This window comes from Lonchura striata, chromosome 24, assembly GCF_046129695.1.
Source record: "Lonchura striata isolate bLonStr1 chromosome 24, bLonStr1.mat, whole genome shotgun sequence".
In the NCBI taxonomy this organism is placed as follows: Eukaryota; Metazoa; Chordata; class Aves; order Passeriformes; family Estrildidae; genus Lonchura; species Lonchura striata.
In genome coordinates, this window is record NC_134626.1 from 1,111,868 (window position 1) to 1,136,390 (window position 24,523).

Here is a 24,523-nt window from a genome sequence, read left to right on the forward strand (position 1 = left end):
TGCAAAACTTTAAAAACACCTTTCAAAAAACAGGAGTATTTTGCATACTCCCCCGACGTTCTAGCAGCAATCCCAGCCTTGGGTTTGGGCCCTTTCTGTAGGAGGAGGATGAGGATGAATGGAAATTCCAGGGGCAGGATTGGCTCCAGGCTGGGACAGGCCTGGGCAGGGAGCCTGGCCCTGCCTCGTGTGAACCAGGAGAGCAGCTGCTCATTAACATCATCCACGAGCAGAACCAGTCATAAGGAGAAATGCTAACATATATTTAAATAATTTTTTTTATGCTTTCAACCTTGTCTGTAGTTAATGAACAAGAAAATCTGGTCTAAGGGCAAGTTAAAACAGGGAGTAATTTGTCTGGGTGACATCTTAGTTAGAACTGAATTTCCTTGCACTGAGATTAGCCTGTCATGTTTGTCACTCATAATGACACGTTCCCATGCAGCAGAGCCATGAGAAGGCACAACAACACTATTAGTAAAGAGAGATTTACACAACATTAGCATATCACTGTTTGGGCTCTCCTCCATGTAGCACTACATGAGCTTAAGTGGTGCTATTTTTTCATCTTATGAGGATAAATAGGAGTGGCTGGCTGTGATTTCCCCAGCAAAAACATCAACCAAAGCCCAGAGATTCCAAGTTCCACACTGAGTTTGCAGCCTGCCTGCCCCAGGGTCTGCTCCAGGCTTTGCTGTTCCACAGAACACCAGGCAAGGCTGACCTCTGGGAATGAATTCTTCCTCTGCAGCTCTGTCAAAGCTGAGCTCAAAGCAGTGAATTAATCCCTGCTTGGCCTGGGATCTCTGGGAACAGCACTGCAGAACCTCTGAGCAGCAGGCACAGGCCACAGGGATGAAAGAGGTCATGGATTTCTGGCTTTGCACTGGAGTGGACACAGAAAGGATCTTAAACCACATCTGATGCTAAATCAGAGTTTGGAGGCAAAGAGGAGGGAAGAAGGGAGGGGAAGGAACTCAAACTCCCCCAGCTCTCCCTCCTCAGCACTGCCAGCAGCAGCAAGGTTTGTGCTCAATATTCACCTAGCTCCATCCTTCCCTGGACTGGCAGACCTGGCACCACCTTCCACCAGAGCAGGATGAGCTTCCTGGGGTCATTTCTTCACCATTATTACAGTGAAAGACCTGCAGGAGCTGCTGTGTCCTCCTCCAGCCCTCCCATCCCACAGGGGCACCCATCAGGAGGGCAGCAAACTCCAAATGAAAACTTCATTTCCTTCCCAAGGGTTACAGTGACAAATGTGTCAGCAAAGCCAACAGCCAAACAAAGGACCTGGAGCTGGAATTCACCTGGAATGTGGAGTGAATAATCCCTTCAGTGAGCTGAGATATAAATACATGTATCTGATGTCTGCATGTTGCATTGTGCCTTCCATGATCTTCATTTCTATCTGGCATAATTAACAATAAATCATTCTGGGGGCTTACAGCACCTGTTATTACATAAATAAAACAGCAGCAAAGGAGCTTGTCAAGACTGATTTATGTGAAGTGTTACCCTGAAGTTTATTGGATTTCCCTAATAAGAAATCATACCACACCATTTTCTTTTACATTCATCTTCTGGGTTGCATATGGTAATTTCTAAACAAAGACACAACTTAGTGCAGGTTAAGAGGCTCACAAATCATTTATCAGATAAATCTGATCTCTTTTAAATAGGTGGTGAACTGAAAGACAAAAAAGGTACCATTTTGTCAGGACAACAGGCAACCTAAAATTGTTTAAAGTCAAATTTGCAGAGTCTCAGAAATAAGTCAAAGTTTCTTAAAATATCCCTGAGAGAGCTATTATTTATAAGGAAACTCTTTTCTAGAAAAATTCAAAGTGGACAAGGAAAGCATTCCCTAAAATAGATATGCAATAGAAACACAAAGAGAAAAGAAACAGAAGAACAAAACCAAAATATTTTGGGACTCATCTAATTTCAGAAGAAAGAACTCTACAAGTGCAACTGCAGATTCCTCAGGCTGCCAAGTGATTAAAGGCAGTAATTAAAGCAGATAGAGAAGCAGTGGAGTTAAATGAATTTTCTGCATTAGGCTATTATTATAGATAAGGGGAAAGAAGTTCCAATTCCAAAAGCTCTTTAATGATTATTGACCTTAACAGGAATTTGGGTCTCTGGGAAGGATGTCAGGGAACAGCTCAGCCAAGTGCAGAGGGTGAGGCACTCAGGGGGCTCCATCCCGAGGGAAGGAACACAGGGAGCATCTCCCTGTGCAGAGTGCAGAAATTTCAACTGCAGTTAAAACCCAGCTTAGACCCCAAGAGCCAGGCCAGGGGCAGCTGAGCAAGTCCAGCTCCAGCTGGCAGCCCTGACCTGAGCAGCTTCCCAAAAACTCTCACTGGGGTCACCCTCGAGGCACCAGCCACGAGTTCATCGCTGAACTTCTGCCTCTCAGAGCTCTGAAAATCACTTGGTATTTGAGAGCAAGTTACCACCAAGAAATGTGACCCCAAAATCTGGCTAAATCTCTGCTTTGGGAGGCCCAGCAGTGGCAGGAAGGCTACTCTGCAGGTGAACTCAGAAATGCTGATGTCTGACTCCAGTTCAGAAGGCTGAATGATTTCTTTATTATAACTATACTATAATATATTTATTTATATCTATTTAAAGGAGATACTAAAACTACAAACCTGCTTTTTCTAACTACCATATATAACTCGTGACTCTCTCCAGAGTGCAACCACAGGTGGGTTGGATTGGCCATCAGGCTCAAGCAACCCCCACGAGAATCTAACCAAGCACTCACCCCAGGTAAACAATTCTCCAGACACATTCCACGTGGGAAAACAAGGAGTAGAAATAGGAATTGTTTGCTCTTTCTTCTCTCTGTGCTGCTCTGTGAAAACTCCTGAGAGAGAGAGAAGCACGTGCCTCCCCTCGGGGTCACTTACGGTGTTGAGGGCGTTGAGGGTGGTGTCGTCCCGCGAGGCAGCCACGCATCCATCCTCCGTGGATCCCCCGTCACACATCCCTGCAAAGGCTGCCATGCTCCTGCAAGGGCAGGGGGAGAGGGGAAACGCCTCAGCTCTGCTGGGTGCACTGCACAGACACCGTGTGCAACCTGAAATCCTGGGGTTTAGGACCTTGCCACACTGTGCATCAAATAAGCACCACTAAACTGCAGAGCTGAGTCACGCCAGCACACGGAATAAATCCAGCATTACAATCCAATCTCATTTGCTTTCATCAGCCAGAAGTCTGCACTGCCAAAGGAGCAGAGCCTGAGCAGGATTACAGAAGCTGAAACCTGCAGACACGAGGACGGTCTCAGCAGACAGCAAACTTTGTGCTGTCATCTTGGTTTTAATATGTCAGAAAACTGACTGAAACTGCAGACTCCCCAGCCTCTGAATTCTTGCAAGCTCCGAGTAATTTACTGAGACTGAGACACTGTGAAGCCCACCGGTGGCTTGCTGAACCACCAGGGAAGAACTGAAATGCAAACTGGAGCTCCCAAGGGGATTCCCTGCAGGGATCCTCTGCTGTCCCAGCTGCTCCACCCAGAGCAGCTCCTCCCTTGTCACCCATCCCACACCACACTGCTCCCCTTGCACTTCATCTCCAGATGGAGGAGGGTGCTGTGCTGGCCCAAATCTGGCAGCTCTTGCCTCAAACCCAACATCTCAGCTGATGCCCCAGGCACCCCCAGCATCCCAGAGTGGAGGAGGAGCTGCAGCCACCCCAGCCCAGCAGGCACAGGCACAGCAGGACGGGGCTGCACTCACCTGGCTGCCCTGAGGTACATCAGCAGGTCGCAATCGTTGACTCCTGGCATCCACACCAGCTCCTCGTGCTGCGTCACCGTGTCCCCGTCCGGCGACGGGAACGGCTGCAGGTCAGGGAGCTTGGCCTGCAAAACCAGGGCACACAGAGATGGCAGCTGCTCCTGGCTCAGGAGCACCACAGCTCCCAAATTCCCTGCAACAGCGGGACCTGGCAGGTGGGAGACGTTCGGACAACAGCAGCTGAAGGATTTGTTCCACGCTTCAGAACTCTGAGGATGCCGAGGCGTCAAGCCCAACCCATCCCCTTCATCCAGCACTCCTTCCTCTGAAGGGCAGTGACTTTCCTGATGAGAATTCTGGGCTAACACCACCTCAGCCCACTGCCAGTGGAGCCCTTCTGTACACAGGAGCAGCAGAGATGGGAAGGAAAGCACTTTGTACTGCACAGCCCCGAGGTTTAGAGTCTGATGGACAATTCCAGAGCTGATGGCCAATTCCCCTCAGACACAGCAGCTGCATTTGTCGCAGGGATGCTGATCCAGCTGCTGCCTGCCAGGCTGAAACCCTCCCAGAACACACATGAAGGAAGGCAGGAAGGTAGCTACCAGATGGGTCCCATTTGAAATCAGCAAGAAACCCCACAGATTTGACACTAAGTTTAAAATGAAGTGCTCGGTAAATCATTAGAACTCTGAAGGGAAACAAAGACATTTCCTGAAAGGGAGATAGCTCAGCAAAATGAACACTGCCTCTAAATAAGTATTACACTCTATCCAGAGACCCAATTAGCATCTTTAGTCATCTCCTGCTCTGAGATGAGATAGCTGAGAGCCTCTTCAGAAACAGCTTTTAAGCCCTATAATTACCTCCTATACTCACAACGCTAAACGTATTTGAGAGGCAACATTTATACATAACCAGTAATTACAAGTCACAGGTTCAGATGTCTTTCATGTTCTGCTCTTTAATCTGTACTTTATTTTACTTCTTGCCTGGGAAAATGGGTATGTCATTGAAGTTCTCTTCTGGCAAGGGATAAGCCAGCACTGGGTTTCTGGGAGAGAGGCACTCCAGCAAGCAGGGGGCTGCACAAGCCCACGTTCAGCCTCTGTACCCTTGGAATGTGCTAAATTCCTGCAGTTACTCCCAGGAGCAGCTTCCTCCTCATCACAGATCACTGAGGCTGGAGAGGATCTCAGAGAGGATCAGGTCCAGGCCGTGACCCGTGGCCACCTTGTCCCCAGAGCACCGAGTGCCACTCCAGGGCTGGGCACTCCAAACCTCCCTGGCTGCCATCTGCAGCCAGAAGCTGGCCCAGGTGGAGGGAGGTGAATTCTCACAGCTCTGCAATCCTACAGAACGTTTCTCTCCTCTCGTGTGCCTGCTGCTGTGGGGGATCTGTGCACTGAGGAAACCCCAACCCAACACCTCTGACACCTGCCCAGGGCTCCAGGGCCAGCAGGAGCCTCTGCTGGGACCTCAGGCTCTGGATTCTGCTGCTTCCACCTGCAGCGCACTGAGGGGGCATTTGTCAGAAACAAGGATGAGTGAGGAACAAAGGGAGTCTAAAACATGAAGCAAGCAAGAATCAACAGCAGTCTAAACCAATGGACCTTCTTCCTCCTTTTTCTTCCCTATCCATAAATGCACGTGGTAATTACACCTTAGAGCAGGGTGACTAATGCCTGCCAAAATATTAGATGGCAATTTGAGATGAAAGTTGTTTTGAAGGTATCACTTACAGGACTCTCGTTATGACTACTGAAAAGAACACTACAGGTTTAATTGCCAAGGACTTTTTTCCTCTGAAGGCAAAACATCCTCAAGAATGTGACATCAGGTTCCATAAATATTTACTTTCACTAGTTCTTAAACAAGATTTTTAAGAGGGTCTGAATGAATATTCATCACTTGGATGCAAAACTCCAGCACTTGGACACTACAAAGTCAGTTCCTCAGGAAAAGCAGAGGCCCCAGCTCCCAGTGACAGATCTGGCCCTATGAACCAGAGCAAGTTGTATGTTAATACTCTTTAAGAACAGATTATTTCCAATGCTTATGAAGGATTTCTCTCAAATTATAATTAACATACCAGGAATATCCAGAGTCTTAACCTTATTCTGCTTCCCAGTGTGTGAACACACTCAGCAGCTCCCTCAATTTCTGTTTTAACAATCCAAATGACTTAAAGCACTTCTTTAACTTCCAGCAGTTGCTCACATTCCCTCAATCTTACTCAAGAATTAACCCAATAGCACTTCTGCTACTGAAAATCATTAACATAGCAACATCTGACACAGAAAAATCTCAGTAACTGAGCTAAGGAAGGCTAAAGAACTCACTAAAGTCAGTCACCTAACGATGATTCTGAAACCCCTCACTGTGTCTGAGCAATTTTAAACAACTGTCACCTGCACAGATCAAGAGGCCAAAGCATCTCTGGACATTGAACACAAACAAAAGCCCTTACCTGGTGGCTGGGTCCAACTCTGATTTCACCTTGGGTACTGTTCAGCCTCCTAAGGCACAAAGAAAAACAGCAATGAGAAAGAATTGCAATCAACGAAATTCAGAGTCATACTCTTTTTTGTCATTGCATTTCCAATGCAAATGGAGCAGAAGCAGAAATAACATTATTGAGAGAACAGGAGGGGATGTGCTCAGGTGTGTGGAGTAACCTGTCTGTGGAAGGTGTCCCTGGGCAGGGGCTGGGACAGTGCCACCCTCCCAGGAAACAAATCCACTCCAAATATCAGCCAAAAGCCTCCAGAAAACAATCAGAACATGCCAAAATACCTCTCCCCAATGCATATGTTTGCAAGACAACCTGACACTGTTTTCTTGTTTTCAGGCTATGCAAGGAAATGACTGAACTAGGAAATCAATTTTTTATTTTCAAAGTTATACATTAAATACCAGGTTACTACAAGGTGTCAGAATTCTCCCCTGCGAGGAGCAAAGAGGAAGCTGACAACAGAAAATGCTGATGCTCTTGTTTCCTCCCAGAATTCATTTTAAGGCCCTGCTGACAACGATCCTTTGCAGGGTTTGTGCCCACCCTGAGCACTGGGCTGGCTTCAGCTCAGACAGGAAGAACCAAACATCCCCCAGCTCCCAATTTCTTCAGCTGCACCACACTCAATATGGTAAACAGACATTTAAGAACCAAGGCTGGACCATCCTGTAATTGCAAAGTTAAAAACGAAGTTTGGGATGGGATTTCTGCTCCCAACCCCTTCTGTGGGAACCCAGTGGGGACCTCCAGCCACTCCTCAAGCATGCACAGAAATATTTCTGTGTGTCTTTCCATTACCCAATCCCCATTTCCTGGGAACATCCACTCCTCGAGGGGCTCCCTGCCCTGCCCAAAAGGTGAGGGCTGGGCTGAGCTGCTGTGCAGGGAGCTCTGGCAGGCTGCTTGACATCCCACTTGGATTTGAAAAGGGCACAGAGCCCCTGGCTGCTCAAGGACACACGATCTGCTCTGTGATTTCTCTGCCTCCACATCCCCAGGAATGGCTTTCAAATGGAGAGAAAAATTCTTGCTATGGAAACTAAAATGCACGGCAGATTTGAAGCTAAATCATATTGGTGAGAGCAATTACAATGAGAATGGAATGGCATCCCGTGTTTATTCGATGGGAAAGGGAAAAAAGGAGCCAACACTGTATATGAAATGTGACACAAAAGAAACTGCTGTAACAAAGCAGTATCCATAGCAACAACAACTTAATATTTCAGTCCTCCTCAGCTGCAGTGGATTAAATATAATGACAAGATGTTCCCTTTGAAAAGTAACCTGTTGCCATGGCAACGTTGTGTTCTGCAAAGTAAACAGGGGCTGGTCAGAAAGGAGCTGGGAGCCAGAGCTGGAATATCAAAAAGGCAGGAGGAGAGCAGGGCAAGCAGCACAGCCCTGAGGCACAGAGCAGTGCCCACCCAGCCCCAGCAGGGCAGGGAGCAGCCCCAGGCAGCTGCTGCCCTTGTCCTGTCCCTGCTGAGCCTGCTGGAGCTGGGCACAGGCTGGGCACTGCTCTCACCTCCCAGCCTGGGAGGGAGGAGATGGGAGGAAGGCTGGCACAGCAGCTCCTGCACGATCCCTTACACAGGAACGAGCTGCCCCCTCTGTTTGTCACCTGCCCTCTGTCCCCACCACTCAGGCAGAGCAGCTCCTGCACGATCCCTTACACAGAAACAAGCTGCACCCTCTGTTTGTCACCCACCTTGTTGTCCCCACCACTCAGCAGTTCCCCGAGGCTGGCACAGCACTGCCTGCACAATTCCCAACAGATAAATGAGCTGCACCCTCTGTCACCTGCCCTCCTGTCCCCACCATGAGCACTCCCCAAGGCTGGCACAGCTGGCAGCTCTGTCCATGGACACAGTGCCACCAAGGCTGGGACACGGCCACCAGAGCTGCCCCAAGGCACAGCAGAACAGCTCTGGGCAGAACCTGGGCCCAGGAGTCTCTTCCAGAGCGCCCGGAGCCGGGCAGGAGGCAGGGCTGGGAATCCTCAGCAGAGCTCTCCCGAGGCTGGGCAGTGGCAGAAGGCTCTGGGGATCCGTGCACAGCCTGCCCTGCCCCTGATGCCCATCCCAGGCAGCTCCCTGCCCAGGAGGCTGGCAGGTTCCTGATGAAGGCTGTGTCACCTGTGTGCTTGGTCCTGCAGGGACAGGGATCACCTGGCAAGGTGGGATCTCAGCAACGGCGCTGCTGCTCCTTCCACCTTTCCCCTTCCACTGCCAGAGCTCAGGAGCAGGTCTGCCCTGCAGCAACTGCACCTTTTTACCCTGCTGCAGCACCACAGGGCCCAGCTGTGCCCCTCTGCAGCTCCCTCCACCCAGAGCAGCCTGGGTTGATTTGTCCTGCTGTGGTCACCCTGCCCTCAGCCATCCTCTGCCAGCCAGCAACAGCTCCAACCCCACAGATAATTCAGTGCTGCCATTCAGCTCAAAAACAACCCCAGCAAAACCCCAGAGCAAAGGCAGAACCCACACATCACACACAGGCCAGCCTTCTGTGCTGCCCACGGAACCACCCCGGGCACTGCCATCCCTGCCTCTGCAGACTGAGGTGACCCCGAAGTAATTACAGGGAAACTTCAGCAGAAGGAGGTTTTCAACCAGCCACTTCACTCAGCCACAAACCTCCTCTCAAACAGCCAAGGAAGTGTCCAAAAACAGCTGGAAAAGGTCATTATTTCTATATAGCCAGAGTAAAAGAGGAAAGGCACAGCTTCAAGCCAGGATATCGAGGGCTTTGGGCTATATTTTGGGTTTAACAGGCAAGAAAAAGCTGCAGCACTGAGCAATGAATATTATAAGATTTGGGGTTGTGTATGAAGCCTGGTATCAACATCAGTGGCTTTGCTGGATAGAAGCAGGCCCATGTTAGATATGTGTGTTATAGAATAGATTATGAACTGCAGTCACACACTTACACTGATTAACCTGCCCTTATTAATGGCCAGACAATCAGTTACATCCACTGAGAGTGGGACACAGCAAAGCAACTCCTAGATACTTGTGATTTCTGTACAATTAATAGAAACTTCCAAGAAAAGTTTGGTATTTTTTAAAAAAAATCCTTTAGTTCAAATAGTCCAACACCCAAGATGAAAGAACTCTGCTTTTCAGAGGCAGCTCTAAAAACATCTGGCAAGGATCATTTTGTTCCATCTCTAGAGGGACAAAACAGGGGAGAACAAAATTATCCTGCTCCAACTTCAGCAGATTAAAAACCAGTTTATCAGGGCCTGAAAGTGACTGGCACTGCAGCCAAGAGCATCTGTTTATGGCCACTGTTGGGAGGCAGGATACTGAGCCAAGTGGATCCCTAATTTTAACCCAAAATTATCTTATGCATGTCATGTTCAAACACTGCACACTCCAAAATACAGAAGGGACAAACACGTTCAGGCTGCTCACCCTTCAACCAAAAAAACCCACAACTACCTCAAACCTGAGTTAAATACCTCATAGGAATGAGTCCCCTCAATTCACCTGTGCCTTAAACCTTCACTCTTTAAAAGCAAGAGCTTAAATTTCATAGTATCCTAATAGTATCCTAATGAAATAGTATCCTAATGCTCAGAAAATATCCTTGCCCCTTGTATGCTTAAGCTCCATTTAAAACCTTCTGCAACTGTGTGTTGTAATAATTTTAAATTTTTTTTTTTTTTTTTTAAAGCAGAAGTAATTTTGTCTTCTGGGTGAAAAATCCAACCTGTATTTCAGGCAAATGAGCTTCTAGGGGAAGGTGCTGAGTGCCTGCTCACCCGAAGCAGGAATGAACAGACGTGTCCCAGCAGCTGCCCCAGCAGAGCAAGCTCCAGCCTGCTCCTGGCTGCAGGGGCAAGGATGGAAAAGGACTGCAGGCTGCTCTGCACCCTGCACTGCCTGCAGGAGGAAGTACTTGCACAAGCCACACAGGAAAAGCTTTTTCAAGACAAAGTTGTTTTGTCATCATGTTCATAAAGGAGGGGGGAAAAAAAAGCCTGTAGAGAGTCCTCAGTGCTGTCCCCTGCCCAAAGGTGGGATGGAGTAATTCACAATTAATGCAAAGGAAGGAAGTGTTCTCTCCACTGTGGGAATTTTTGCTGGCAGGTGCCAAGGAGCACCTCTCTGACACCTGCTTACCTCCAGGTAAGGAAGACATTCTGATGATAAGTTCAAGTAAATTAATTACTGGGAACCACTGCACGATGCAAAGGTTTTTACCTGCCTACATGTGATTTTAATAGAACCAGAATGTTGTTTACCAGCAACACTGACACTGGAGTGAATGTGTAAATGAGTTCAGCATGGACTGCTGCTGTTGAAGTGTTTGTCCTGTACAGTTTCTGAAATGGCGACGCAGTGCCTTTGCAATTCCAGAGCAAATATTCACTGTTAAACCAGCCTGAGCCCCACAGCAGCAGCAGCCCTGCTCCAGCACAGCCCCAGCTCCTGTGCAGGCCAGCAGGACTTTCTCCACAAAGCTCCCTCAGATCAAAGGCACTGATCACCTCTGGGGCTCTGAACCTGCCTGACAACACCAACCTGCAGCTGCCCTGAGCAGCACATGCAGGCAGAAGCAGCAGCTCATGTCAGAGGTGATAAGCATGAAGAATGGGAAGCATGAGAGGAGCTGGAAGGTATCCCTAGTTCCACCATGCACCTGGAAACAAGCTCTAATTAAAACAAATTACATCCTAAACAATTGGAAGGAAGAGGAAAGAGGTAATCTTGCTGATTTATGCCTGGAAACAAAGCAGAAATGAAGGCAGAACAAAGGGAAGAGACTATTCTTCATCCAAAGGACACTATTCAAGCACTTCCCATGATATATCTGCAATTTCTAACAGCTGTTTGGAGTGGCATTAACTCACCAGACCACCTACCAGCAGTGCCTGGACTGGAGGATCTGCTGGGCACCCAGCCAGGACAAAGCTGTCCCTGAGGAGGGGAATGAGTGCAGGAGCAGAGCTGCACTGCCCAGGGAGCAGGGCAGCACCAGCACAGCCTGACCCTCCTGCCACCCAGGGCTGCTTCTTCTGCAGGAGGACTGTGGGGTCTGGGGGTCTTCCCTGGGTGGGGGGAGCAGGGAGCTTGGGTTTCCATCTATGTTGTTTGGTTTTGTTTCTAAAGCCAAGGTTACACCTCCACACAAACCTGAGGAGCTGCTTGGTTATGAACTGGCTGCCCAAGCCCTTCTCCTCTGTCTAGAAGTGAAGGTTTAAAACCAGTGTTAAGGAGTTAAGGACACGGGCTGCCACATCCCTGTATTCCTGCAGAGCACTGATGGATTCCTGCATGCACTCAAGGAGCTCCTTTATTAGGAATAAGAATGTGCCCAAAGCTCAGGCCTATGGAGACTCCTCTCTAAAGCATGAGGAGATCCAGCCAGGCTGAAGTTCAGGGGAACTGAGCTCTGTCATCATTAGCAGGACTTTGCTTCAGCCACTGGCCAAAGTGATCCACATGAAAGAAGAGTTCCTGATTTTTTTATGCTCTGCAGGTATAAAAGGAGATGGTTACAGGAATGCCACTTGGGGCAGAATACAGACATGGATGTGGCACTGACATGGGAAGAATTCTGCAGGTTTATTCATCACTCATTCCTCAGCTTCTGACAAGAATCACAGACTGGGTTGTGCTGGAAGGGACCTTAAAGACCATCCTATTCCACCCCTGCCATGGCAAGGACACCTCCCACTGTCCCAGGCTGCTCCAAACCCTGTCCCAGCTGGCCTTGGACGCCTCCAGGGATCACACACTGCCTGCCCACCCTCACAGAGAAGGATTTCTTCCTCACTTCTCATCCAAATCTCTGCTGTTAGTCTGAAGCTGCTCCCCTTGTCTGTCACTCTGTGCCCAGGTGAGCAGTCGCTGTCCCTCCCTGAGCCAGCCCCTGCCAGGTGAGTGGCAATGCGTGCAGGGCCACCCTCCTGCTCCGAAGCCCAGGTGTCCCAGTGAGCAGCACACACAGTCCTGTCCCCATGCCACCCACTCCTGCCCAGCTCCAGAACCAGCTGCCCTGGGTGAGCCCAGCTCTGCAGGACGGGCACGGGGACAGAGCAACGAGAGCACACACACGTGTGAGCCAAGCACAACACCCGGGTGCCATCACAGCCCTTCCACCTAGCAGCGACACTCTGCTGTCCCACAGGGACCCAGAGCACCCATTTCCATCCAGCAGTGACACAGAGCACCCATTTCCATCCAGCAGTGACACTGCTGCCTGTCCCACAGAGACCCAGAGCTCCATCTCACAGTGACACTGCTGCCTGTCCCACAGGGACCCAGAGCTCCATCTCACAGTGATACTCTGCTGTCTCACAGGGACCCAGAGCACCCATTTCCATCCAGCAGTGACACTCTGCTCACAGGAACCCAGAGCACCCATTTCCATCCAGCAGTGACACAGAGCACCCATTTCCATCCCGCAGTGACACTGCCGCCTGTCCTACAGGGACCCAGAGCTCCATCTCACAGTGACACTCTGCTGTCCCACAGGGACCCAGAGCACCCATTTCCATCCAGCAGTGACACTGCTGCCTGTCCCACAGGGACCCAGAGCTCCATCTCACAGTGACACTCTGCTGTCCCACAAGGACCCAGAGCACCCATTTCCATCCAGCAGTGACACTGCTGCCTGTCCCACAGGGACCCAGAGCACCCATTTCCATCCAGCAGTGACACTCTGCTGTCCCACAGGGACCCAGAGCTCCATCTCACAGTGACACTCTGCTGTCTCACAGGGACCCAGAGCTCCCATTTCCATCTCACAGTGACACTCTGGGCCCCAGAGCCCTGCACACCCTGACCCCCAGCCTGCCGCGCCTCCGCGGCGCTGCACAGCTGCCCCCGAGCTGCCGTCCCGCACAGGGCAGCCCTGCAGCCGCAGCAGTGCTGCCTGCATGGCACTGACAGGCGCTGCCGCTCAGTTCCAGGGATCGGTGCCCTGCACCGGCAGGGACCAGCCCTGCTGGGAGCGACCTGTGGCGGCTGCTGCGGCCGCATGCACGCAGCTGCAGCGGAGCCCGCAGTCGCGCCGGCAGTGCCCTGCCGCAGCAGCGCCCCGGGGAGCCGCGGAGCAGCAGGGGCAGGCCCGGGGCAGCCTACCTGCGGGGCCCGGGGCAGCCTACCTGCGGGGCCCGGGGCAGCCTACCTGCGGGGCCCGGGGCAGCCTACCTGCGGGGCCCGGGGCAGCCTACCTGCGGGGCCCGGGCGGACCGTCCATGGCCGCGGCGGGCCGCGCGGGGCCGCGCAGCGCGGCGCTTCCCCTCAGCCGGCGCAAAATGGAGGCACATGCGGGGACCGAGCCGAGCCTGCACTGAGCCTGTGCTGTGACCTAAGCCCGCACGCAGAACGCACAAACTTCGCCCTCGGACCGGCGGCACTGAGCATGTGCCGTGACCCTCCTCCTCTCCTCCTCCTCCTCATCCTACTCCTCCTCTCCTCCTCCTCCTCTCCGCCGCCGGAGCGGCCCCGCCGCCGGCGCTCCGCCAGGGAGTGCGGCGGGGTCCGGCGAGTAAATGCAGCGACACATACTGCGGGACCTGTGCATTAATGCATCGATACATACAGCGGGATCTGTGCATTAATGCATCGGTAAATACAGCGGGAATCTGTGTATTAATGCATCATACATACAGCAGGACCTGTGCACTAATGCATCGATACATACAGCGGGACCTGTGCATTAATGCATCATACATACAGCGGGATCTGTGTATTAATGCATCGATACATACAGCGGGAATCTGTGTATTAATGCATCGATACATACTGCGGGACCTGTGCATTAATGCATCGATACATACAGCGGGAATCTGTGTATTAATGCATCGATACATACAGCGGGAATCTGTGTATTAATGCATCGATACATACTGCGGGATCTGTGCATTAATGCATCGATACATACAGCGGGACCTGTGCATTAATGCATCATACATACAGCGGGATCTGTGCACTAATGCATCGATACATACAGCGGGAATCTGTGCACTAATGCATCGATACATACAGCGGGAATCTGTGCATTAATGCATCGATACATACTGCGGGACCTGTGCATTAATGCACCGATACATACTGCGGGATCTGTGCACTAATGCATCGGTAAATACAGCGGGAATCTGTGCATTAATGCATCGATACATACAGCGGGAATCTGTGCATTAATGCATCGATACATACAGCGGGACCTGTGCATTAATGCATCATACATACAGCGGGATCTGTGCACTAATGCATCGGTAAATACAGCGGGATCTGTGCATTAATGCATCGGTAAATGCACCGCGATCTGTGCACTAATGCATCAATACATACAGCGGGATCTGTGTATTAATGCATCGATACATACAGCGGGATCTGTGCATTAATGCATCGATACATACTGCGGGACCTGTGCATTAATGCATCATACATACAGCGGGATCTGTGCACTAATGCATCGATACATACAGCGGGATCTGTGCATAAATACAGCCCAGGATCCGCTAATAAATACAGCAGAGATCTGGCGTGTAAGTGCATCAATACATACAGTGGGATCTGTGCATTAATACATCGATAAATACAGCAGGATCTGTGCATTAATACATCAGTAAATACAGTGGGGATCTGCTGATAAACATAGCAGGGATCTGGCGTGTAAATGCATCGACACGTACTGCGGGATCTTTGCATAAATACAGCCCAGGATCCACTAATAAATACAGCAGGGATCCAGCGTGTAAATGCTTCGATACATAGCGGGATCTGTGCATTAATGCATCAATATATACTGCAGGATCTGTGCATTAATACATAAATACATACAACGGGATCTGTGCATTGATACAGCAGGGATCCACTAATAAATACAGCGGGAATCCAGTGTGTAAATACATAAATACATACAGCGGGGATCTGCTGATAAATAGAGTGGGGATCCGGTGTATAAATACATCAATAAATACAGCAGGGATCTGTGCATTAATACAGCCGAGATCTGTGCATAAATACATAAATAAATGCAGCGAGGATCTGCTGATAAATACAGCTGGGATCCGCTCATAAATACAGCGGGGATCTGTGCATAAATACAGCCAAGGATCTGCTAATAAATACAGCAAGTACCCACTGATAAATACAGCCAGGGATCCATAAATAAATACAGCAGGGCTCCATAAATAAATCAGCAGGGATCCGCTGATAAATACAGCAGAGGATCTGTGGATAAATACAGATAGGAATCTGTAAATAAATACAGCGGGGATCCACTGATAAATACAGGGGGGATCCACTGATAAATACAGCGGGGATCTGCTGATAAATACAGTGGGGATCCACTGATAAATACAGCTGGGGACCTGCGAGGCACAGAGGGATGGAGGATTGAGGGAGGGATGGAGGGATGAGGGCCTTGTCTGGGGCATCCCTCACTGCACCCAGCCCAGCCTCCATCCCAAGGCTCCCAAATCTCCTCCATCCCAAGGCTCCGGGGTGCAGGGGCTCAAACCCCGTGTCTGAACACACAGGAGAGCAGAGCAGGAGGCTGAGGCACAGAACACTCCCGTTCTCCTGTCTGGGCTGCAGGGCTGGGAGCATTTAGGGAACATTATTCTCCCATTTAAGGAATATTGCTCTCCCATTTAAGGAATATTATTCTCTGGCACCCAAGGAGCCAGGCTTGATTTTTCCTGCCTGAACTTCCTGCACCAGCCTGCATCTCTGACCCCTCTATTTACTGGTAAATTCCAAATATGCTCTTAGCTACCCGTTTATGTGAGGGCAACATCCCCTCCAACACACACGGCTTTAACTGAGATGCACCCTCTGTTTTCCAGCTTCTGAGATGCTTCCACCATGACGCTAAAGAAGGATAAAAAGTTCCCCATATATTGTATTTTGAAAGCTAGAGTAAGCAAAACAGATCAGGCCCCAGAACAATCCTTCATTTTCTTGCACAACAATCCAGTGAGGATTTTCATTGCAGCACAGGTGGATACACAATTTCCTTGTTGCTTATTTTCTGTTACCTCGCATACCCTGCTTGGGAACCTTTGACAACAGCCTGGCTCCTTCAATGGAGGTGCCTTAATACTTGAAATATTCAGTAAATTGAGTGTTTCAGCTCCTGTGGCTCTGCTGAAAGGATCTAAAGCCACTCCTCAAGATACAGGACATCCCAAAACTCATTTAGCTCACAACATTCCCCAACAGAGTTTTCTCAGGGATGTGAGAATTACTGACACACTGTCTGTAGTCCTGTGCTGACCTCTGTAGAGAAAACCCAGCCTAAAGCATCCCAAAGTTATCCTAAAAGTTATCCCAAAAGGCCCAGGCTGGCCAATTCCAGAGCAGAGAATGACCAGCACCAGGAGCAGGGCTGATATCCCCCAAGGCAAAGCAAGGATCACAAATTTCAAACGGCACAGAAAGGACAAAACAACCTTTCCTTGAGCTCTGTGTCCTCCAGCAACAAAAGAGCCTTGTGCTACACATCCCCCCAGTGCTGGGGATGTTTCTGCAGTCTGGGCTCATTTCAAGTTATTTTGCAAACACAAACACACAAAAATAGCTTCTTTGCAAACATATAAGCACACTAAAATAGATCCCCACGATGCCGAGCTGAGTCTGAGAGTGCTGCAGAGTTTCTGAGCCTCTGATGGTGAGCCCAGAGGTTCCCTGGGCACACACAGAGCCCAGCTCGGGGTGCTCTGGGCTCACCCCAAACCCCCAGCGAGGCTCACTGCAGCCTCCAGAACCTTCTACAACACTTCACACCAGCAGGAGCCTTTCTCACCCTCCCACGGAAGCAGAACACTTCTTTAGGGAAGCAGATCGAGTGGGAGAGGGACTGACAAAGCCCCAGCAGCCCACCCTGAAACACTTTCACTTCCCACAGCAAAGGGAATCCGGCAGCACAAATCCACAGCCCTGTGCAGCAGCAAAACAGCTCAAAAACCACCAAAGCACCTCCCAAACCACCAAAGCACCTCCCTCCTGCTCCTCTCTCTGCAGCTCCCCCACCCCAAGACAAAACACGGGCCTGAATTAGAAAGAGAAACTTTGCTGTGACCAAATGAAGGCAAACTGACTTTCAGAGCTGGCCTGTCACTATCAGACACAAAACGAGCACACAAAAGCTTGCTAAGTTAAAAAGAGAAAAAGAGCAAATTTTATTTCTGACTTTGTAATATATAGAATTCTAAAAGTGGCAGTGGATTGGAGGATGGAATTGCCACCTCTCCAACCACACTGGTCAAACCAACAGCCCATCAATTCTCTCCTCACACAAAGAAGACTGCAAACCAATCATTATTTACATGAACATGCATGAGAACTCTAACAGAAATATGTAAACACCAGAAGGCATGGAAAACTTTTAAAAGAACTTTAAAACTTTTGAAAGAACTATAAAAGAAAACTTAACACTTTTAAAACTCAGGGCAACACTGGCCCCTCTGAGTGATTAGCTGATCACTGTCCTTTCACTGATCCCTTCAGGCTCAGTCATCCTCTAACAGCTGGAAGAATTAACAGCTTCCTCTACCCAGAAAGTGGGTTTGAAACCCCACTGACAGCAACAAAAAAATGCCATTTCACAGGAGAAATCATCCCTTAGGCACCAACACCAACACTCCAACCCAAACCCGAAGCACAGTGACAAACACGGGGAGGAACATCAGAGGGGGCACCATGAGAAGCTCAGCAATGAAAACCTCCCCATGAAAACCCCACCACGCCTTGCCTCGTGCACTGCTCAAAAGAAAGACACCAGTGATGTCCCAGAAGCATTTCAGGGTATGGTGCTTGATTTTGGGATTCAGCACCATCCACCACCAGCAAGAGACTGGGAAATGCCTGAGGGAGGGAGTTGCACCAGCCCAGCCACCAAGAGAGATGGGGGCACCTCAGAATGAGGCAAGGAAGCCTCATAAATAGAATTTCAGAATAAATACCCACGCAGGGAGCTCCCTCCTAACTGCAGGCACTTAGTGGCTGGCAATGCCCTGAAGCACAAAGATCCAGATCTGCATTAGAAATGGTAAATCCACCACGGAACAAGTCAAATATTTATTATTTATATGCTGATCTAACCCCCACTTCCAATGAGACTTTTCTCCATGATACTTCTGGGAATCAGGGGGCACAGCTGATTGTGTTCAAAGAACAATCCCCTGCCAGTGGGCACAGACCTGAGCCAAAATATTCATCTCTCACTGGAGTGCTCATGGAAATACCCCCCTCGGCAGCAAACTCCTCAAGGCTGGCACTTGTGAGGCATTTTCTGTGCTGGAAAATCCCATCAATGCATGTTTGGACCCAGAAAATAACAAAGCCAAGCCTGGACTGAGCTTTCCAAGCAGAGCTGACCAAGGCTGGCTGAACAAACCCTGGCAAGCATGGACACACCTTCCTCAAATATGAAATGATTCCCAGAAGTGTTATTTCTGTGCCTCCATTTGTTCTAGGCCAGCAAAGCATAAACCTGGAATTCCTGACAGGGACCCTGGACAATTACTTACACATGAAAGCAGGAAGTTCCACACTTAAAAACTCTCAATTCGATTTCTTAGAAGTGTCTAAATTTCAACTTTGCTGACTAGAACACATAAATGATTTTTAGAAGTATTTTCAGGGATGTACATTCAGCCAACAAGACAGCCAAGAACTCCTGCTGAAGTTTGCAAGTTTTAAAAAACTTCCATATGTCCATGAAGCTGTTTAGAAGCAGCACCCAGAGATGCACCTGGATATCAGGACTCACTGCACAATTTTATTTCCTACTCTTATTTTTCTCCTGTATAAACACACACTCAGAAAGATGCAGTTTCTCCCTTGCATCCATTCCCAGCCTCCTGCCAGCTGGATTTCAACCTTTCTTCCCCTGAGTGACTTTCATAGAATTAGGGTTGGAAAAGACCCCCAGGATCATCGAGTCCAGCCTTTGAGTGAGCACAGCTCAGGTCGGTGGTGAAGTGGAGTTTAAAAGCCATTTTCACTTACCTTGTCTCTGGATTATAGCCCAGGATGTAGAAAAATGAATCCACTCGTGCCTTGAACTCTCTAGCAGCAAATATGTCAGAGAAATGGGAGATGTTGCACTTTCCTCTGAAGGGAAGAAAGAGGAGAAAATGGCATGAGAATTCTAGCTTGAGTAACAGCTACTTTAATTAAGTGCCACTGCAATCTGGGGAGAAGCCACAGGCATCCCTGCTCTCATAAATGCCCAAAACATCATAAATACAAGGCTGTTTTACCAAAAGTCCTTTAACCAAAGTGTGGGTTCTTCCCACGGTGGAAAGGGAAGGAAATGCAGTCACAGAGGCTGGGATGCTGCTCTGCAAACATTCATTAATTCTCCTTCAGAGTCCTGAGGAGCCCAAATACCACCAGCCCAACAAACAGCAGCTCAAAATGCAGCCCTGACAGCCTCTAATTTGCAAAGCTTTTACAGTTACAGCTTCCAAAATTCCACTATCCACTCTGCTGAAGTAAAGACCAGCAGCAAGGTCTGTGAGAGGCCCCCACACACCCTGAGTGCCAGCCTTGCTCTCTAACACTGATTTTCTCCTTGGAGGCTCACACTGCTTTCCAAGTTTAGTCATTTAGAGACAGAAAATGAGCAGGGGGGTTGCTTTTGATATTTCATCTTAAATTCACATTTTAAAAGTATTCTGGGCAAAGAGGTTTAGCTTCCTTTCAATAATTCACCTGGCAGCTAATAAGCATTTTCCAGATAAGCTGCATTGTCTGTGGATGGCAGCAGCACCTCCTGTTCCCAGCACTCCAGAGCAGGAATTCTGCATTTCACCAGAAGATTTACCAGAGAGGTAAAAAGCACTTCATGCTTATTACACACTTCCACGGAGATCTACAACTACCCTCTAGTTAAATTTTTCCACTGGTTAGAGCAGAATATCAGTAGTTACAATCACTGGTTTTATTCCCCAGTTTGTCATCAATTCATTGCGTGTCCAGAGCCATTTGTTTGCAGAGGGCAGAGAAATAATCTGGTATTATAATAAATTAGAATCTCATGTTAACCTTTCATGCATCACGACACATTGTGCCTCCCCCGTGTTCTCTGCAAGAACACCATGTGCAATTATCCTTCTGCTCATCCTGTACACTCAGAGGTTATTTTTCAAGTGTGCTTGGCACACACGTTTATTCCATTTTTATCTTTCCGCTCCCATCTTTTCTTTAGAGGCAAAAAGAACTGAAAGGATGTAAAAGGGGAGTTAGAACAGTCCCAGGGAAAACTGCAGCCAGAGATCTCCTCTGTGCCTGAGCAGATTTCCAGCCTGGCTCCTGATGCCAGGCTGGAAGGGGACTCAGCAGAGGCCTGTGGGTCCCAGGGGCTCCCAGCTCACTGCTGGAATGCTCCCAGTTTATAAGAAAGGTTTAATATGTAAATCAAAGACTTCCCCCCACCACAACAGAAGCCAGTTTGTCTTCAAGTAAGTGGCTTCAGCAAAGTGACTCTGAACAAAAAAATGTCTCCAGATGGCTGTGGTGAAACACCATCTGAGCACCATTATCAGGGAGATTATTCAATTTGCATCTCGACAATATCCATGCACGTTTGGCATGCTGGAAATCAGCTGACAAATAATGCCTTGCTGTTGGGGTCTGGAACATTGGAATTGTCTCCCTCAGCCTGTCAAGGCTGGGCAGCTCAGCCTGGAGGGTGCAAGAGCAGCAGCTCCAGGGCAGGGCAGAGGCAGGGCACAGCCCTGCTGGGCAGGCAGAGCTCCCCAGCTCTGGGCTGAGCTGGCACCAGGGAAAGCACTCAGAGCTGCCTTCAGTGCCATTCACCCAGAGAGCCAGAGGGCAGGGAGAGGGCACAGCTGGGCTGGGGCTCCGTGACCCCAGGAACCTCTGTCCCCCTGGCTGTGCCCCAGAGCCCCTGACACCTCTGTGCCCAGCCCAGGCTGTCCCCAGACTGTCCCCTAGCCCCTGGCTGACCCCAGGCTGTCCCTAGGCTGTCCCCAGGCTATCCCCCAGCCCCTGGCTGACCCCAGGCTGTCCCAGAGTGCCCCTGACACCTCTGTGCCCAGCCCAGGCTGTCCCCAGGCTATCCCCCAGCCCCTGGCTGACCCCAGGCTGTTCCCCCAGCTCCAGGCTGTCCCTAGGCTGTCCCCAGGCTGTCCCAGAGAGCCCCTGACACCTCTGTCCCCAGCCCAGGCTGTCCCCAGGCTGTCCCCCAGCCCCTGGCTGACCCCAGGCTGTCCCAGGCTGTCCCCAGCCTGTCCCCAAGCTGTCCCCAGCCCCAGACTGTTCCCAGGCTGTCCCCAGCCCATCCCAGGCTGTCCCCAGCCCATCCCCAGCCCGTCCCAGGCTGTCCCCAAGCTGTCCCCAGCCCATCCCCAGCCCGTCCCCAAGCTGTCCCAGCCCCTGGCTGTCCCCAGCTGTCCCAGGTGTCCCCAGCCCTGCTGACCTGAGGGCAGCAGCGTGGTAGGTGTCCACGTAGTCGGAGATGAAGAGCTCGCGGTTCTTGATCACGGGGTCTGTGATCACCAGCTCCCGGCCCGAATCTGCCACACACAAACACAGACACGGCCCTGAGACACGGCTGGGCACCACTGCCACTGCCCCAGCTGGGCACAGCTCCGGGGTGCTCCTCAGGGGGCTCCAACACGCCCTTCATGTGGTCACTCAGCTGTGGGATGCAGGAATTGACGTGGAGAACATCTCATCTGTTCTCATCCATCAATTCTCCCAGGATTTCTGAAGGGGAAAACCTCCCTAAGGGCACTGGGTGACTCCTCTGGAGCACTGGGAGCACTCACTCCCAGGTGGAAGGAACCAAGGAAGTGAATTTGTTCTGGTTTCCAGGATGAGGTAAGTGTTCCTGTGCACATTTAATGTCAAATCTTCAACAAAATCCTGACAGTGTAACTGCCTAGTGCTCTGGCTTTGAGGTAAATATTGACATTCATGTTCAAACACAGACAATTCTGAGTGTTAACAAAAGAACTGGAAGACAACTTTTTCCAAGACTTCTTTCTAATACCTTTGAGGAAGACACAAAAAAACTTCTCCACACACGGGAGATTGCATTAAAAAGAAGCCATGCTATCAAAAATACTTTTTGACACTGTGCCTGTAATCTCATTGTTAGAAGTTTCAAATAAATTAGTAACAGAAATGTTAGATTTGTGGAGCTTTTGCTAAAAGCACACACAAAATGTCCTTTAAAAGGGGAGCGTGTGCTCAACTTTGTTCTGTCGGGCACCAGAAAGTTGCTGCATTCCATATTTCAATCATCAACTTTTATCATCACAGTTCACCTTGGAGTAGCTTCAGAATTTTTAACAGTTGCCTCAAGGAAATTTCCTGGTAAGAACAGAAGCAAATGTTATGTCTTCCCTGGAGGCAGGAGATAAATGACACTGGGATATGTACTAAAGTTTCTTCTGCTTCTATGAAACACAAATCACACTTGTTTTTGCAAAGAGAAAAGGGGAAACTCAGCTCCATTCCTCACTGCAATACCAATCACAGGGAATATTCATGTGAAAGACACAGTTCTCATGAGACTGTGGCAGAACCACAGAAACCAGAGCAGATCCCCAATTTCTGCAGATAATTTGGTGCTCAGTTTCTTTATCAGTACAGTGTCCAGGAGGCCTGCCAAGGATCCAGGGTGATTTTGCTTTTCTATCCTCTCTCAATGAGAGAATAAATACTACTACTACTACTAATAATAATAATACAATGCTATTAATTATTATTAATAATGCAGCCCAGCACTTCCAGCATACCTGGAATGTCCCTGATTACAGGAACAGGACACACACCAGTGACACCAGGCAGGTAAGAAACCACCAGTCCTGGTTCCACACACCGTGCAGAAGTGTTCTGGCTCTGCTAAAGCTGGGATAGGCCAGGCTGGCTCTGTTAAACCTGGGATAGGCCAGGCTGGCTCTGTTAAACCTGGGATGGGCCAGGCTGGCTCTGTTAAACCTGGGATGGGCCAGGCTGGCTCTGTTAAACCTGGGATGGGCCAGGCTGGCTCTGTTAAACCTGGGATGGGCCAGGCTGGCTCTGTTAAACCTGGGATGGGCCAGGCTGGCTCTGTTAAACCTGGGATAGGCCAGGCTGGCTCTGTTAAACCTGGGATGGGCCAGGCTGGCTCTGTTAAACCTGGGATAGGCCAGGCTGGCTCTGTTAAACCTGGGATGGGCCAGGCTGGCTCTGTTAAACCTGGGATAGGCCAGGCTGGCTCTGTTAAACCTGGGATTGGGCCAGGCTGGCTCTGCTAAAGCTGGGATGGACCAGGCTGGCTCTGTTAAACCTGGGATAGGCCAGGCTGGCTCTGTTAAACCTGGGATAGGCCAGGCTGGCTCTGTTAAACCTGGGATAGGCCAGGCTGGCTCTGTTGAAGCTGGGATTGGGGCAGACTGGCTCTGTTAAACCTGGGATGGGCCAGGCTGGCTCTGTTAAACCTGGGATTGGGGCAGGCTGGCTCTGTTGAAGCTGGCACGGGGCAGGGCAGGGCTCACTCACCGTTCTCGTTGTGCCTGTCCTGCACCAGGTGCTGGTACACCGAGTCGGGCACCTCGGACTGGCGGTAGTACCACTTGACGTTCATCAGCAGATGGTCCCTCTTGCTCTGCAAAACAACCCTGGGGCGTTACTGGCACGGAAATCAGCCCACAGCCCCACAGCCCTCCCTGGGAAAAGCCCCAGGGGCAGACCCAGAGGGAGGAAAGCGTTTGTTTCTGCAGCCTGTGCTGCTGACAGATTGATTTCCAGCCCACACAAAGGCAGGGAGACCCTCCTGCATCAGTTGTGTCTCTCTGCATCTGACCAGCAAACCCCAATCTACTCACTCATGTTAATTAACCCAAGCAAAGAGGCAGGGATCAGAAAAGGATTGCAATTTCTGGCCTCGTGCAGTCTGCTGATTTCCACAAATAAGAAGCATTTATGGCCAAACATTCAAAAAAGAATACCCACAGTGACACCATTCAGTGCAACCATTCTTAGCAGTGGAAACCAAGAGATAATAGATTTTTTTTCCCCCGAAGGACAGATGGATCCCGACATAATCATAGATGTTCTTTATTACACAAAAGAAAAGGATGCTGCACTTCAATCACAATAATTACAGGCTCTGACTGCTCATCAACCCCACAGCAAAATTTACACTAAACTCTCTTCCCCAAATGCTCTTTTTTCATTGAGGCTCCAGCCACCCATTTGCTCCTTCTTAGAAGGAAACTGGGGCATAAACCACTTAAAGAGAACTTTTAGACCAAGTCACTACAGACTCT

At 49.7% G+C, this 24,523-nt stretch overlaps 1 protein-coding gene across 3 annotated transcripts in view; it reads right to left on the reverse strand.

Annotated features, from left to right (window-relative positions):
• Positions 1-24,523, reverse strand: part of RERE (arginine-glutamic acid dipeptide repeats) — a 132,754-nt gene that overhangs the window by 59,421 nt on the left and 48,810 nt on the right. For 2 of the 3 annotated variants that reach the window (XM_021537774.2, XM_021537771.2), the window contains exons 4-9: positions 23,754-23,859; positions 21,682-21,778; positions 19,245-19,349; positions 6,226-6,274; positions 3,756-3,880; positions 2,922-3,021 (exon numbers count right to left, since the gene is read on the reverse strand). In XM_021537774.2, the coding sequence (XP_021393449.2) occupies positions 2,922-3,021; positions 3,756-3,880; positions 6,226-6,274; positions 19,245-19,349; positions 21,682-21,778; positions 23,754-23,859 (582 nt within the window). Of the gene's footprint in view, positions 1-2,921; positions 3,022-3,755; positions 3,881-6,225; positions 6,275-13,453; positions 13,558-19,244; positions 19,350-21,681; positions 21,779-23,753; positions 23,860-24,523 lie in introns of those variants that run through there. The other variant, XM_077788094.1, reaches the window with a different exon arrangement.